The sequence below is a fragment of the Chenopodium quinoa genome, unplaced genomic scaffold (genome assembly GCF_001683475.1).
Source record: "Chenopodium quinoa cultivar QQ74 unplaced genomic scaffold, ASM168347v1, whole genome shotgun sequence".
NCBI lineage: Eukaryota > Viridiplantae > Streptophyta > Magnoliopsida > Caryophyllales > Amaranthaceae > Chenopodium > Chenopodium quinoa.
In genome coordinates, this window is record NW_018744502.1 from 5,829,071 (window position 1) to 5,845,291 (window position 16,221).

The 16,221-nt window shown below is 36.4% G+C and overlaps 2 protein-coding genes across 3 annotated transcripts; one reads left to right on the top strand and one right to left on the bottom strand.

Annotated features, from left to right (window-relative positions):
- Positions 1–1,342: 1,342 nt before the first annotated feature.
- On the top strand, positions 1,343–4,535 carry LOC110698054 (HIPL1 protein-like). The gene is made up of 7 exons (XM_021875458.1): positions 1,343–1,740; positions 1,845–2,002; positions 2,207–3,028; positions 3,115–3,331; positions 3,427–3,605; positions 3,687–3,922; positions 4,010–4,535. Exons 1-7 carry the CDS (start codon positions 1,653–1,655, stop codon positions 4,410–4,412), a joined length of 2,103 nt encoding a protein of 700 aa, XP_021731150.1. The 5' UTR covers positions 1,343–1,652; the 3' UTR covers positions 4,413–4,535.
- Positions 4,372–9,430, bottom strand: LOC110698053 (pentatricopeptide repeat-containing protein At1g05670, mitochondrial-like). Of its 2 annotated transcripts, XM_021875457.1 has the most exons (4): positions 7,835–9,430; positions 4,892–7,356; positions 4,571–4,706; positions 4,404–4,496 (listed from the first exon to the last, which is right to left on the bottom strand). In XM_021875457.1, exon 2 carries the CDS (start codon positions 7,239–7,241, stop codon positions 4,992–4,994), a length of 2,250 nt encoding a protein of 749 aa, XP_021731149.1. In that variant the 5' UTR covers positions 7,242–7,356; positions 7,835–9,430; the 3' UTR covers positions 4,404–4,496; positions 4,571–4,706; positions 4,892–4,991. The 2 variants fall into 2 exon arrangements, with proteins under 2 accessions (XP_021731148.1, XP_021731149.1); XM_021875456.1 differs by lacking the exon at positions 4,571–4,706 and having other exon boundaries at positions 4,372–4,496.
- Between the last annotated feature and the right edge of the window lie 6,791 nt (positions 9,431–16,221).

The window sequence follows — 16,221 nt, forward strand, 5'->3', positions numbered from 1 at the left end:
GCGCTTCCTCCGACAACAAAAAATGGTCAAATGTCATCATCTGCTATTTTGCTAACTTTTATACCAATATGTCACAAGGATGTTAACTTTTATACCAATATGTGTTGTGTCATAAGGATGTTAATTTTTATACCAATTTGGTCAATTGGTCACACTAAGGGTTAATTGGTTATGTATATGAGTATATCTATATCATAATTTGACTAAAATATTAAAAGCAGGAAGAAGCCAAGAATATGCTATTCTGTTTTGTTACTCAGAAAAAAGGTAGAGAGTTTGGGTTTGATTTTTCTTCCTAAAATTGAAATGAAAATCCCAAGTGGTTGGTTGACTCCATACCGCAATTTAGGTGGGCAGTGGTCAAATAATGGCACAGAAATCTAAACATAATGACACAAAATAATCAATGTAGACACTTCGGAACGTACAACTGCCCCAATTCTTTTGGGTGTACCACACTACACTGCACTATCCACTATAGTATACCCATTCTTTGCATTTTCTAAACTACCCCCAACCCACTTTAGTTTATTATATTTTTGTTAACATCAAGACTTAATCAAGGAAAGGACATGCCAATTTTGACTTTCGGGTTTATTTTTCCCAAGTCTCCCTCCTAAAATATACGGAATATTATTATAATATTATTCCATTATGTTCATGTTCTTTTCACTTATTTAAAAGAAATTTATATTTAAATAAGATTTTATAAAGTTAAATAGGTTCACATAAGTGCAATCATGTTTAGATTGGTTCACATATGAGTTAATAATATGACTATCCAAGTTCAATTTACTATTTACTTAATTCTAGTTAATTTATCCGCAGAAGATATGAAACTAGATATAAGTGGCAAATATGCCAAACTATTTTTAATTCTAATGACTTTTATACTCACTCATAAAGTACAAATAACGGATCCGAAGTTTAAGATAGGTTAAGCATAAATGCAACAAATTATTAATTGAGTGAAGATCATATTTAGAGATTTGGTAGTAGTGCCCCTTTACAGCTTACCGGTATGGTTTGAATTTGGGACAAACTAACAATTAAAGATCTTAGGAATTAATTAAAAAATTTAATAAGGTAATGGTGGATAGATAATGGTGGTTTCCACAACGGATTCCCTCATCCCAAGCCTAGTCTATGGGTTTAAAAATTTCTTTGACTTTCTTCTTTAATTACCAGGTCGTTGAAAATATAGTCACATTGTCTGGTCCCTTCAATTCTCCAATCATATGCAAAGACAATTTTTTCCTAACAACTTAAAATAGAATATGTGACTATAATTACATGCGTGCAAAGAGCGCTACACAGTAATATAATGCAATGAAGAATGAATAATTGGGATACAAACGTAATATACCATAGACATTAGCAGTTAGCATACCATCAATAAACCAGGGTGGGTCAATAAATATGAATTAATGACTTTATCCCTAATTGCTAATTCCCTATCCATAACAAAGGGTCATAGCTTACAACGTGATATTTGTCAAAGGAAAATGTCAAAAAGATTTGGGAAACCTGTGAATTTAACACTCAAATCTGACCTTTATAATTAAAACTTTCCCAACCAGTTGAGTTCACTTTGCAGATACACAAATCGCAAAAGTCAGGAGCCGCTGTCAGCTGCAACACTCTCCGAAGAAATGGCTGGTTTTGCTGTCATTTTGCTTCTCTTTCACTGTCTGCTTCTCTCTCAACATTCCTACTCACTCCCCTTGTGTACAGACTTCAGTAAGTTTTTTCACTCTCCTCCTGTATATGTTTGTGTGTGCGCGTGCGAGCGTGCGTATCTTCGTTTTGATTGCAGAGATCTTGAATTTTTCTTATTGATACAGGAGCACCCGCAAAATTAAAGACACCTTTGGAATTCTGTCCTTACAATGGAACTACATGCTGTGATTCAACCAAAGACCTTCAGCTGCAGAAACAATTTCAAGCTATGAATGTCTCTGATACTTCCTGTGCTTCCCTTCTGAAATCAATTCTCTGCGCCGTAAGCTCTCAAAACCATTTTAATTAATACTGTAATAAAAAATAGTTTATAATAGAATGAACTTGTCGCAATACAAAATTTCTTGTTCACCAAACAAATACTATAACTTTACATGGGAATATTTGCGTAATAATGCTGTCACTTATGCCAAAGAGAAAGTTAAGCTAAAAGCCGTCAAAAATCAATGTTTTTGGTCATTTGCAGACATGTGATCCTTTTGCAGCAGAGCTTTTCAAGGCCAAAGCAGGGAACCAGAAGCAGCAGAAACCGGTTCCAGGTCTTTGCAACTCAACTGATTCAGGAAAATCACATTCATCAAAGCAATCAACAAGCAGCTTCTGTTCAACTGTATGGAACACGTGCAAGGACATATCGATCTTGAAATCGCCCTTCGCACCTTCATTACAAGGTGGAGCAAAAGGACCAGCACCAATTGCATCAAACTTATCTACACTGGCTGATCTCTGGCAGTCGGAAAAAACATTTTGTGATGTTTTTGGCGCTTCTCAAGACAATGATTCTGTGTGCTTTGCTGGCGAGCCCGTCAAACTAAACAATAACAGTTCAGAGACTGATATTCCTCCAAAAGGGCTATGTTTAGAGAAGATTGACGCTGGTAGTTATATCAGTATGACTCCTCATCCTGACGGGTCTAATCGTGCCTTCTTTTCTAATCTGCCTGGAAAAATCTGGCTGGCAACAATTCCTGAGCAAGACTCGGTAGAAAAGTTAGACCTTGACGAATCAGACCCATTCGTCGATTTAACCGATCAAGTTCTCTTTGACACTATATTTGGAATGCTAGGATTTGCATTCCACCCGGATTTTGCTCATAATGGACGCTTCTTCGCTTCCTACAACTGTGATCGGCTAAAGTCACCCGAATGTGCTGGAAGGTGTGCATGTAACTCTGATGTTGATTGTGACCCATCCAAATTTAACACTTCAGGTAGCTCTACACCTTGTCAATATCAAAGCGTTATTGCAGAATACACAGCAAATGGATCTTCATCAGACCCTTCATCGGTAATCATCTCTACAATTGTTTGAGTATCGAATCTAAACAGTTTCTGCTGTTTTACTTCCTGTCAATGATAATTTGTCTTTCGCAGATGCAAAGTGGCCAGCCAACAGAAGTACGGAGGATCTTCACAATGGGTTTGCCATTCACAAACAATCATGGAGGCCAAATTCTATTTGGACCAGAAGATGGGTATATGTATGTCATGATGGGAGATGGTGGAGGTAGAGGTGATCCCTATCACTTTTCTCAGAACAAGAAATCCATACTAGGGAAGATTCTAAGACTTGACGTGGATAAAATTCCAAGTAAGCATCTTCACAATTTCAAGACCAGAAGTGTCTTACGTTACTTTTAGTATAACAATGAGAAAGTTCTCAGGTCACTGTCTTCTGATGTGCAGGTGAAAAACAAATAGATGACCTTGGTCTCTGGGGTAACTATTCCATACCACAGGACAATCCGTATGCAGGAGACAAGAATTCGGCACCAGAAATCTGGGCTATGGGGCTGAGGAATCCTTGGCGCTGCAGCTTTGATGCAGATAGGCCTTCCTACTTTGTCTGTGGAGATGTCGGCCAGGTTCAAATCATAGCTTGAAAAACAATAAACTTGATGTATAAGCACTCCACTCTAATTAACAACGTACCACTCGTATGGCAGGATCAATATGAAGAGATTGATATAATCACCAAAGGTGGAAACTATGGCTGGAGTATATATGAGGGCCCCATTCCGTTTAGTTCTGGAAATGAAACAAAAAATTCGTCAGCTACCCAAAATCTGATTTTTCCAGTAGCAGGTTACACTCATTCACAAATTAACAAGAAAACTGGATCAGCTGCAATGTCTGGCGGGTTTTTCTATCGCTCTGAGACTGATCCATGCATGTCTGGCAGGTGAGTAAACACTTAATGAGCAGCCATCACTAAAAATAGAAATGCTATTATCATACACAATGAGTTCAAAATTGTTGGATGATTCAGGTACTTGTATGGGGATCTATATGCAAGCAATATATGGGCAGCTACCGAAAATCCAGAAAATAGTGGGAATTTTAGCACAGCAGCAATGCCATTTAGTTGTGGCAAAGACTCACCTCTTCAGTGCAGCACTGCTCCAGGAACTACATTGCCAGCTCTGGGATACATATATTCATTTGCGCAGGACAACAGGAAAGATGTCCTCATTCTAGCCAGCACTGGGGTTTATAGAATTGTTCGCCCAAGCCGTTGCAACTACGCTTGCTCAAAGGAGATCGCAAGGCCTGCCACTAGTCCAACTCCAAGTCCATCATCCCCTTCAAGCAGAGCTCATTTTATTGCACCTCTTGGAAATTGGCTCTCCTTTCTTCTCTGTTTCCTGATTTTAGAGCGTTTGTATAACTGACACAACTGAAGCCGCATTTATCATTTTGAGCAGTGTTTCATTCAGTTCCAGCTAGGATAGTCGTATAGAAAAAGTTCTTTGTATCTGAAAGAATTGGAAAAAAATTATTTTGACAGATCTAAATTAAGTCCACCAAAAAAAAAATAACAGCAGCTCACCGCTAAGCTGTGAACTTCTACTGAATATTTGAAAGATAACAAGCAGCCAACAGAATAATTGCACCATTCAAACAGCAGAACATTGTTGGGAATGGGGATGATGCCTGACATTGTACAACGCCACTAGTCCCTAATTCTGCAGTTACTTGAAAACAGTAGCTATGAAAACATTTAATTATACAAGTACAGCAAAATTGAATCATTATCACACTTCTAGAGTTCTAGACCAAAGCCAAAAACAAAAGTCTCATAATTAAAAAAAAGCCCGTGAAAATGAAAATCTTGAAACTACTAACATCATCAATATAACATATATTTTACCTTTGCCTTCCAGTCCATGTCAGCTGGTAGCAAGAACTAAGGCCTGGAGAAAGTTGTCATGGGATGTTTATACGCACGCTCACAAAAATCTAATTAATCATCAAGTATCATTATCTTTATCGACCTTATCAATAACGAATCTCTCTATAACCTCATCACAAAGCTCAATAGCATTTTCAAGGTTCCCTTCATCGAAGTTCTTGTCCAGAAAAAAGTATAAAATTTCTTGATTCGCAATGAACCCTTTTCTCCTCATCTCATCAAAGAGTACCTTTGCTTCCCCATACTTTTTCTTTTTAAGAAGCCCCTTGATAAAAGCATTATAAGAGCTGTCAGTGAGATCAAACCCTTTTGCAACCATTTCCTTGTGCAAATACCACGCTTCTTTCATATTCCTTGCTTTACTGTGCCCCTTGATTAATATATTATAAGTGGTGTTGTCTGGCATTACATTATAAGCACACATCTCCCTGTAAATTTTAGTTGTGCTATGCATGTTGCTTCTAATGCTATACTGCTTCATAAGAGAATTATAGGTTGTGGCATTTGGCATTATTCCCTTCTCCAACATCCATTTTAGCAGCCTTTCACCATCTTCCAACATCCCTGATGTGCAGAACCCATTCATCAACACATTAAATGTAACAACAGTAGGCTGATGTCCTCGATCCAGCATTTTCCTCAGAAGCTCATGTGCCTTAGGAATTTCTCCCGACTTACAGTAAGCATCCATCAAAGTAGTATAAGTAATGGTATCAGGATGACATCCAGTCACCTCCATGTCTTCCATCAGTTTTACTGCTTGATTTATATTTCCTGTTTTACAGAGACCATTAATGAGTACATTATATGTGAACTGGTTAAGTTCTAGACCCTTGGCAGACATTTCATGCAAAAGTTCATTTGCCGTATCTACCTCTCCTTGTTTACATAGGCCATCTGCAAGGGCAGTATAGGTGACAACATTAGGGGTCACCCCCTTCTCAACCATCTCATTGTGCCAAAAAAAGGCTTCTTTCAGCTTACCAGCCTTGCAATAACCATCTACAAGTGTTGTATAAGTGATTTCATCTGGCGCTAATCCACTGTTAAGCATTTCATGGAAGATCTTCTCTGCTTCTTTCAAGTTTCCACTTTGACAAAGCCCACATATAATAGTTGAATATGCAATAACATCAGGGATGATTTTAACTCTTTGCATTTCCTTGAAAAGCTTGATAGCGGAACTAATATTACCGGACTTACAGAAACCATCAATAATTGTCGTGTAAACTACATTATCCGGAGGTATATTAAGAGCAATCATTTCTCTCAGAACCCTTTCTGCATCTGCTACCTTACTATACTTGCACATTAGAACAATAATGCTATTAAATGTAAATGCATTTGGCTTCAGTCCCTTCATTCTCATTTCATTAACCAGCCTCATCACCTTATCTAATTCACCAACATGACAGTATCCATTAATGACAACACTATAACTCACAACATCAAGCAGACAGCCTCTTAACTCCATCTGCAGCAGTAGATGGTGCGCTTCTCTAATTTTCCCTAACTGACAAAGAATGTGTAAGATTATATTATATGAACCAGTATCCCAACAGATTCCTGCTTCAAGGAACTCCTGAAAAACCTCGAAAGTGTCCCTTTTCTTGTCTGATTGGCTGGAAAGATTAGCAAGAAGCAATTGACAGGATTCAGCAGAGATCACCAAACCAAAATTCAACATCCTTCCAAAAAGTCTCCTTGCCTCTAGCAAATATCCAACTTGAACAAGCACCTCAAAGAATAAATCAAATACACATGGATTTGAACCCCAATCCTTGTAAGTGTAGATCAATTTTTCAACAAAACTAGAAAAAGAATAGGCAACATCAATATATGGTTTAGACCAGAAATCATATATAAGACTGTGAGCTATCTTCAAATCTTTTGAAGCAACAGCAATATGTATGACAATACTCCGAACTTCCAATGATGGTTCTCTATGAAGACATGCCCATTCATAGAAGTTATATACCAGCTCGGTATCATTCTTGATGTTCATTAGAACCCAAATGAGATGGTCAGGCTTGAATTTTGACTCAAAGGGTCTAAGAGCATGCCTTAACGTCTCAAAACGCCGTTGCTTTATGGTAATTGAGACATTCTGCACAAGTTCAGAGTCTCTGATTGTTGGCTTTCTGGGTGAATAATCAGGAAATGGTCTTGCATCAGAAGAGTAAAAAGTGCAGAGCTTTTCTCCCAAATATCTGTCCTTAAATGGGATAAGCAGAAATCGACCCAAGTATAAACTCTGGGGTACGAGTTTAGAACAACCATTGATTAAGGAGATGACACCAATATTCATTTCTGTGAGAGAAATCCATCAAAGTGGATTCCGAAAAGATATGGTTAACCAAACAGAAACACCAGTCCATGTAGCTTCCTCAACTTGATAAGACATCAATATATGAGCCCATCGCCTGCAGACCATAAGCAACGTTATAATCGTAATCACCAAATGATTCTTAATTGTATATAATAGTTGCCTTCTGCTACACTGATGATGAAGATGCATCTACCTTAGGCACATTCAGTGATTTAAAAAACATCAATTTCAGGACATACGAAAACAAGAATTCATCCCACTAAATAAAGCCAAAAATCCCCTTAAAAATAGTACTACATTTTCACTTGGGCATTTCATCAAACAGTTGGTGACCATTAACAAATTTGATTACTAATTAACCCAGAACTACAAGCATAAAACTGAATTTAAACCAATGTGACATGGGAAATCATTGATAATGCATAAGATTCAATTAATAATACCAAAGAGCATTGTTCTCATTGATTCACATTCATTCAAATGCAATTTTTCTCTACTACTCCAGAGTATGAGAAAACATTAAAAGATGATATTAAAGCAAACTTTGAAGAGAGAAGAATGCGAGTGTTTACCTTAGCAGCAAAGAAACAATGGAGACATTCCAGATTAACAGGGATGAATGGGGAAGAGAGAGAAAGTTTGGGTGATATGGTAGGAGGAAGACGACGGAGAAACTGCGCTGCTGCTTAAGCAAAAGAAAGGCGGGTAGAAAACTAGAAATTGAGTACGGAGTACTGTGTTTTGGGCTTTTAACCTTTAGCATAAATACGTAACGTAATAGCCAATAGGTCTTAGCTGCACCGTGGTGCAATTAGGCCGTTAGAATAGCTGCACCACGCTCTATAAAATGAACATTTAGTATAAAAGTTAGGAAAATTGGTAAAAAGTAAGTCAACTTTTATGTGGTTAACTTAATATAAGTTAACCTTTTGATTAACTAAAAATAAGTCGATCTTTTAGAGTATTATCTTTAATGGGTCAAATGACCTTCAACCACTTTTTTTTTTTTTTTTTTAATTTTTTTTTTAAATGGAATTTCCTCTATCTCCACGAACCACCACCTTTTGGCCAACCAACCACCTTCTGGCCAACCAACCACCACAGCCAAGTAGCCAACGAATCACCCTCAACCCCCTCACCACCCATGCCCAGCGTAGCCTTCAATACTCACTATCGCCGACTATCTCTTCGGATGAGAGAGGTATTGAACCGAGAGAACCAGCATGTTTCCGGTAAGGGGTTTCTTGTGCGGTAATTGATGATGATGGTGAGCAAGAAAAGCGGTGTACTGGCGCAGTCTTTGGTGGCACATCGAGAGGGGGATTTGCCGGCGTTCATCAAGGAAGAAGGGAGACAAAGAGGTCGGTGTAGTGCCGGCATTTAGAGAGGGGAAGATTGGTCGGCAAGGGGTAGGGGACTGGCGGGAGGAGGGAGGGGTTGGTCGGCGGTGGAGAAAGGAGATGGAGAGATTGGTGTTACGGGGTAAGGGACAGTCGTTGATGGGAGGGGAGAGAGAGAAAGTGGTCGACTATGGGGAACTGGATGGCAAAGGGGAGTTGTTGACTTGCTGGTCTGCCGTGGCCAGCTGTGGGGGTTGCTGGTTTGCCATGGCCGGCAGGGGTATTGTCTACGGTGGTCAATGGAAAGGGGGCTGACTAGTGTAGTGGGGGTAGGGGTAGTTTAAAAATAATATTTTTAATAATGAATTTGAATATTCATATAAATTAAAATTTTAAAAGAACCAAATATATTGTGACACGTGGCATAATTAATCCAAACAACCGGTTATCCCTAAAACCTAACAGGTCATGACTCATTTTGAGAAAATACTCCATAAAGGTCGACTTATTTTTAGTTAATTTAAAGGTTGACTTAATTTGAGCTAAATGAGCAAAGGTTGGCTTATTCTTCACAAATTTTCCTTAAAGTTATGAACACTTAAAAAAATGAACATTCAGTTTAAAATAATGAACAATTAAAAAAAAGAACATTTAGTACTAAAAAGTGAACATGTTTTAAAAAAAACTTATCAATTTGTATATTAAAAATGAATATGATTATCATACAATCATATAACTGCTGGACCACAACCTTAACACGAACATTTAGTAAAAAAAATTATGAACATGTATGAAAATGAACATTTAGTAATAAAAAATAAACACGTAAAAAAATAAACATTTAGTAATAAAAAGTGATCACATAAAAAAAAAATGAACATTTAGTTTATTAAAATGATCATTTATTATACAATCATTGAATAGATAGACCATACATAATAAAATGATCATTTCATAAAAATATATGAACACATTAAATAAAATAAACATTTAGTATAAAAAAATGAACACGTCAAATTTTTTTTTGAACATTTAGTATGTTAAAAATGAACATGATTTTCATATATTCATATATGTTCAAATTCATTGTATAAAATTATTAACGAAAAATAATTAAATGTATAGTAAATCATTAAAATATGTTCTTTTTTTATGTATTGATTGTTCATTTTTAGTGTACAAAATGTTCATTTTATACTAAATGTTCATTTTTAAAGTAGTACGTGTTCATTTCTTTATACAGAAATTATACACAAGTTCGATTGTAATTAATTTATTTCTAAAAATTTGAATATCGTCCTTAAATCTAATCTTGTTTCATCATAAAGAAAATAATTATCAAATTTTAACATGATAGATAATGAATCAAAAGAATAACCAAAAAAGAGAGAGAGAGAGAGAGAGAGGAGAGAGAAAATTACTATAATTAATTGTTATTCATCACATACTACAAATTGACAAAATACACAATGAAATATCAATCACAAATTCATAAAATATAACCTAATTAAACCAAATTATAAATCAATAACATAAACAAACCTATATCAACAATCTCTTCAAAAATACCAATTAAATCCATCATGAATTCAACGAAATTACAGAAAATAGAGGAGAGAGATAATGTTTATTGAAGAAGATAATGTCAAAAATAGAGGAGATATAAAATTTCAATCAAAATTAAGAATTAAGGGAAAAATTAGAAATAGAGGGAAACATATACATAAGAATTAAGAAATAAGAAAAGAAATAAGGTAAGAAGAAGATTAAGCAAGGAAGGAGAATAAGTAGTACAATGTATGTGTGTTTTACTGTATAAATGTTAATGGTGGTGCAGCTAGCTTAGATGCTCTAGGATGCATCTAAGAATTTGCCCGTACTAGCGTCTTCTATTTGGACCAAAAAACAATAGAATGGTCACATACTATACTTGACAAAAACCGACCCAACTCGAAACCGATACGAATAAATCAAATGTAGATTTGATTTGTTTGGACACAATAATTTAGCATGACTCCAAATTTGTAGTAAATCCGACCCAACACCCGATTTGACACCTATGTATACAACTCATATTCACTCTACATTAGGTTATCTATTGAACAAAAAGGTATTTGTATCGAGTAAAGGTTCAGTCTTCGTCACCCAGATCCGCTCGGTCGGGCGATCGCTGGCCTGTTCGGGCGCAGGTGGTACCTGGGTTGATGTGATGGTTATTTCTTCGCTGTTGCTTGTTTTATTTGCTGCTAATATATATATGTTCAAAACATATGATGAAAACCACTTGAAGAATCTCATTTTATTTATTCTTCTTCATACCTTTTGCAAACCCAATCTATCATCATTATAATTACTCAAATATTGATTACATTAGATCACAAACATACTACACACTGTTGTGATTGTCTTTGTTGTATCTCCTAGTGATTTCGTGATACCGGGTGTGTGCAATAGGGTCGAAATATTACTTTAGGCAAGTGATTTTGTTCACACCTCGAAGTGTTAATTTGTCCGATATCATTGCATTTTTGTGACCCTTGTATCAATTTCCCCAACAATCCAAAGTAATATTTTCTACAAAGATGGCAACAGTGAAAGAATTGACATCAAACTTTCAAAATTTGGACAAGTTTGAAGGAGTAAATTTTCGAAGGTGGCAGAAAAAGATGCATTTTTTTGTTGACATCACTTGGAGTGGCATATGTTCTCACATCCCCGAAACTAACAGAGGAGGAAAACGAGACATTGGAGGCTATAGGAAACCAACAAGTGGGAGAATGATGACTACATTTGACGTGGGCACATCTTAAATGGTATGTCAAATGAGTTGTTTGATATTTATCTGTTTCATGATTCCGCTAAAATGCTTTGGGAAGACTTAGAGTCAATATATATGGCTGAGGATGCATCTAGCAAGAAATTCCTTATTAGTAAATTTAACAATTATAAGTTTGTTGATAGTAGGCCGGTCATGGAACAATATCATGAGGTTCAAAGGACTTTAGAAAGTCTTAGGCAACATGAAATTAATCTTGATGAGACCTTTGTAGTGTCATCTATAATAGACAAATTACCTTCCTCTTGGAAAGACTTTAAGAATGGTTTAAAGCATAGAAAAGATGATATTAATCTTAAGAGATTAAGTTCCCACATTCGGATTGAGGAAGACATCCGTGTTCAAGAAGGACAAAAGGAGGTATATCCTAGTTCTACCACCGTTAATATGGTGGAGGATTGAAAGTCCAATGAGGGGAAGAGAGGATATGAATCAAACAAAAATAAGGGCAAAAGCCTAAAGTAAGTGGTGATGGTCAAAAATCACGTGCTTGTTGGGTTTGTGGAAAATCCGGTCATTTTAAGAAAGATTGTACAATCTGGAAGAGAAATTGAGCAAGAAAAAGACTCAAGGTGGGAAAGGAAATTCTAGCCAATCCCAAGACAAACAAGGTAACTCTTGTGCACAAATCTCATTTAATTCATTTATGGATTATATATGTGTGTATTATTTCTGAAATCAATTGTGAACAGGCTGATTGTTCGTGGTATATCGATTCGGGCACATCGAGGCATGTGTGCAAAGATATATCGTTGTTCAAGACCTTCATGGAGGTTGATGATGGAGAGATTCTCTATATGGGAAATGACTTTACAGCAAAACTGCTAGGCAAAGGACAAGTTGAGCTAGTTTTTAGTTCGGGCGAATCTCTTATTTTAAGAGATGTGTTGTATGCTCCCGAACTTAGGAGAAATCTTGTATCTGGTGCGATCTTGAATCGATTAGGTTTTAAAATGGTTTTTGAGTCGGATAAGTTTATTTTGTCTAAAGGTGGTCAGTTTGTAGGTTGGATATTTGTGTGATGCTATGTTTAAGTTAAGTATTTGTAATGCTTTTAAAGATAGTGTGTATGTTGTTAATGACAATTTTTCTCTATGGCATTTAAGACTTGGTCATGTTAATTATAAAAAGTTATATTTTATGTCAAAGCATAATTTAATTCTCATGTTTGATCCAAGGATAGAGAAGTGCAAGACATGCATGTTAACAAAAATCACGAGGCCGGAAATCATTCCCTAATGTCGTTAAGAAAAATACTTCATTGCTTGATTTAGTGCATAGTGACTTATGTGATTTTCACAACACACCTTCTTCAGGGAATAAGAAATATTTGGTAACATTTATTGATGATTTCTCAAGGTTTTGTTATGTCTATTTATTATTATCTAAAGATGAAACCCTAGACAAGTTTAAAATTTACAAAAGTGAAGTAGAATTGCAAACTAACGGGAAGATTAAAAAGCTAAGAACCGATAAAGGAGGTGCATATTATGATCCAAGTTATTTTTAATCTATAGGTTTAGTACATAAAATTACCGTGGCATACACACCACAACAAAATGGAGTAGCAGAAAGGAAGAATAAGACATTAGAAGAAATGGTTAATTCTATGTTGTCATATTCGGGTTTAAGTGATGGATTTTGGGGTGAAGCCATTTTAACGGCTTGTTACGTGTTAAATCGTGTTTCCATAAAAGGGAAAGATGTTGCCCCATATGAGCTATAGTATAAAAGGAAACCAAACTTGAGTAATTTTAAAGTTTGGGGTTGTATGGCAATTGTAAAAGTGCCGGAACCTAAACGTAAGAAGTTAGGTGAAAGAGGAGTGGAATGCATTTTTATAGGATATGCGGAACATAGCAAATCCTATAGGTTCTATGTAATAGAGAAAAATGACATTTGTTCGGTTCATACCACCATTGAGTCAAGGGATGCTTTGTTTGATAAAACTATATTTTCTTCAATTTCTAGGCCAAAAGATATTACTCCAAATACCGATGCTCAAAGTTTTGATCAAGTTTTAATTGATGAAGAGGTAGATGACCAAACTCATTTAGAGGATGCTTCTACATCATCATCACAACCTAGGAGAAGTAAAAGGGTAAGGAAAGAAAAATCCTTTGGCCCGAATTTTCATGTGTACTTGGTTAAAGGATCAAGAGATGAAGTTTCAACACAATATTCATACATTTTTAATGTGGAAGATGATCCTTTAATTTATGACGAGGCTATGAAGTCTCAGGATGCTCCATTTTGGAAGAAAGCAATTAATGATGAAATGGATTCCATCATGGGAAACAACACTTAGGTGTTAGCTAATTTACCGCCTAATTTTAAACTAATAGGGTGAAAATGGATCTTCAAAAGGAAATTGAGGATTGATGGAACTGTGGATAATTTCAAAGCCCGGTTAGTGGCACAAGGTTTTACACAAAAGCCTGGTATCGATTATTTTGATGCATATGCATCGGTAGCTAGAATCTCAACTATTAGGTTGTTGATTGCACTTGCGACAATTAAGAATCTAGTGATCCATCAAACGGATGTCAAGATAGCATTCTTGAATGGAGATTTGGAAGAGGAGGTTTATATGCAACAACCAAAAGGGTTTGTTGTGGAAGTCCAAGAGGCAAAAGTTTGCAAGTTAATTAAATCACTGTATGGGATAAAACAAGCACCTAAGCAATGTCATCAACAATTTGATGAGGTTGTGTTGTCTTATGGTTTTAAATTAAACAATTCTGACAAATGTGTGTATAGCAAATTTGATGACAACGGTACGGTCAAGGTGTCATAATTTGTCTATATGTAGATGACATGTTGATCTTTGGAACAGATTTGTCACAAGTTGAAATGACAAAATCCTTCCTTAGTTCTCAGTTTTCCATGAAAGATATGGGAGAAGAAGGTGTCATCTTGGGCATAAGAATAAAGAGAGAAAATGGGAAGTTGATCTTGTCACAATCTCATTACATTAAGAAAGTGCTCAAGAAAATCAATGTTAGTGAAAGTTCAACCTTTCTATATTCAACACCTAAGGATCATAACATAAATTTGATACCTAATGAAGGTTTCACAACTGGAATATCCTAGAGTTATAGGATGTTTGATGTATTCCATGACAAGTACTAAGCCGGATATCGCTTATGTGGTTGGTCAGTTGAGTAGGTATACTAGCAATCCTAGTATGCTACCTTGGCAAGAGGTTCATAATTTGTTGAAGTAATTGAAGAAAACCATGGATTATGGTTTGAGTTATAGTGGGTATCCTTCAGTTGTTGAAGGATATCCGGATGCAAGTTGGATCTCAAATAGAGATCATTCATCCACAAGTGGATGGGTATTCCTATATGGGGGGGGGGTGCCATTTCATGGGCATCCAAGAAGCAAACTTGCATTGCAGATTCTACAATGACATCGGAGTTCATAGCATTACATTCCGCTGGTAAAGAATCTGAATGGTTAAAGGATGTAATGCATGAGATTCCTTTGTTACAAAAGCCAATATCGCCAATTTTGATACATTTTGATAATAATGCTACTTTGGCTAAGGCATATAGCCAAGTTTATAACGGTAAGTCAAGGCATATTGGAGTGAGGCATAGTTACATCCAATGGCTTATCAAGAATAGTGTGATCACTATTGATTATGTTCGAACAAATTTCAATCTAGCTGATTGTTTCACTAAGGCATTGGCTAGAGATGTGAATAATAGGATGGCAATCAATTTGGGATTGGAGCCCTAAGTAATTATCAATGAGGGAGTCTTAACTTAACGCCCAATAAGACGTTGGCTCATAAGTTCAATAAAATTAAGTTTCTTATTTGGTAATTGGGAACTTGTTTAAACATCCAAGGTAAAGTTCCGGTTTTCTGTGATGTAAAGAGGTTATATTAACTTAATATTCATGATATAGTGCTTTGTCACAGGAGCATGTTTTTTGGAATCTACCTATATAAGTACGAAATTTAGCCGCTTCAAGAAGCTATTTGGGCATAGTTTTGAAGTACTTATGAAAAGATAGGGAAACATGGCTTTACGTGTCAAGTATTAATGTAATCAAGTAATTAATATTGTGTGTGTAATATCTTCATGAATTCAATATGTATTGAATTTGGTTCAAACGTTTTACGATACCGAATGGATACGAATTCTTGGAATGTATATTGCACTAACTGGGAGTTCAAGTCTTTGTACACTTTCATTTATGCATAAGATTGTCTTTTAATGATGATGATGTTTTTGCAATGAGTCTAGATTAATTCTCTAAATGGGGGAGGATTGTTGAATAATTTAGAGAATTGTAGGCTAATTTCATGTTGTTTAATTTAATCACTTAGGTTAAGGTGTTGTTAAATAAATAAAACATGAATTAGAAGCAAAATAAACCTCGATTTAGAGGGAGTAGCAAGGAGAAACAGGGAGAAGTAAAGCTGCTCGGTCAAGGCCGTGCTCGCCCGACTGGGCGCGAGTGCCTAATCTCTGCTGCTACTTTGCCGCCCTGCCGGGCGCGTGAACGAAGAAGAGAATTGGAGGTTCGCTGCCCGGTTCTAAATGTCTCTGCCCTACAGGGCACGAGAACAATATTATGGAAATAGGGCTTCACCGCCCGGCAGGGCCATCGTCGCTAGGTCGGGCACGAGAGGGTTCAGTCTTCGTCACCCAGATCCGCCCGGTCAAACGGTCGTTGACCGGTTGGGCACGGGTGGTGCCTGGGTTGATGTGACGGTTATTTCTTCGTTGTTGCTTGTTTTATTTGCTGCTAATATATATATATATAT

What these genes read in the sequence shown, in the direction of transcription:
- LOC110698053 (XM_021875456.1), bottom strand. Translation starts at nt 7,241, where the DNA reads ATGAATATTGGTGTCATCTCCTTAATCAATGGTTGTTCTAAACTCGTA.
- LOC110698054 (XM_021875458.1), top strand. Translation starts at nt 1,653, where the DNA reads ATGGCTGGTTTTGCTGTCATTTTGCTTCTCTTTCACTGTCTGCTTCTC. An exon ending in TGAAATCAATTCTCTGCGCC is followed by an intron (nt 2,003 to 2,206) that starts GTAAGCTCTCAA and finishes GGTCATTTGCAG; the next exon opens with ACATGTGATCCTTTTGCAGC. An exon ending in GATCCATGCATGTCTGGCAG is followed by an intron (nt 3,923 to 4,009) that starts GTGAGTAAACAC and finishes TGGATGATTCAG; the next exon opens with GTACTTGTATGGGGATCTAT.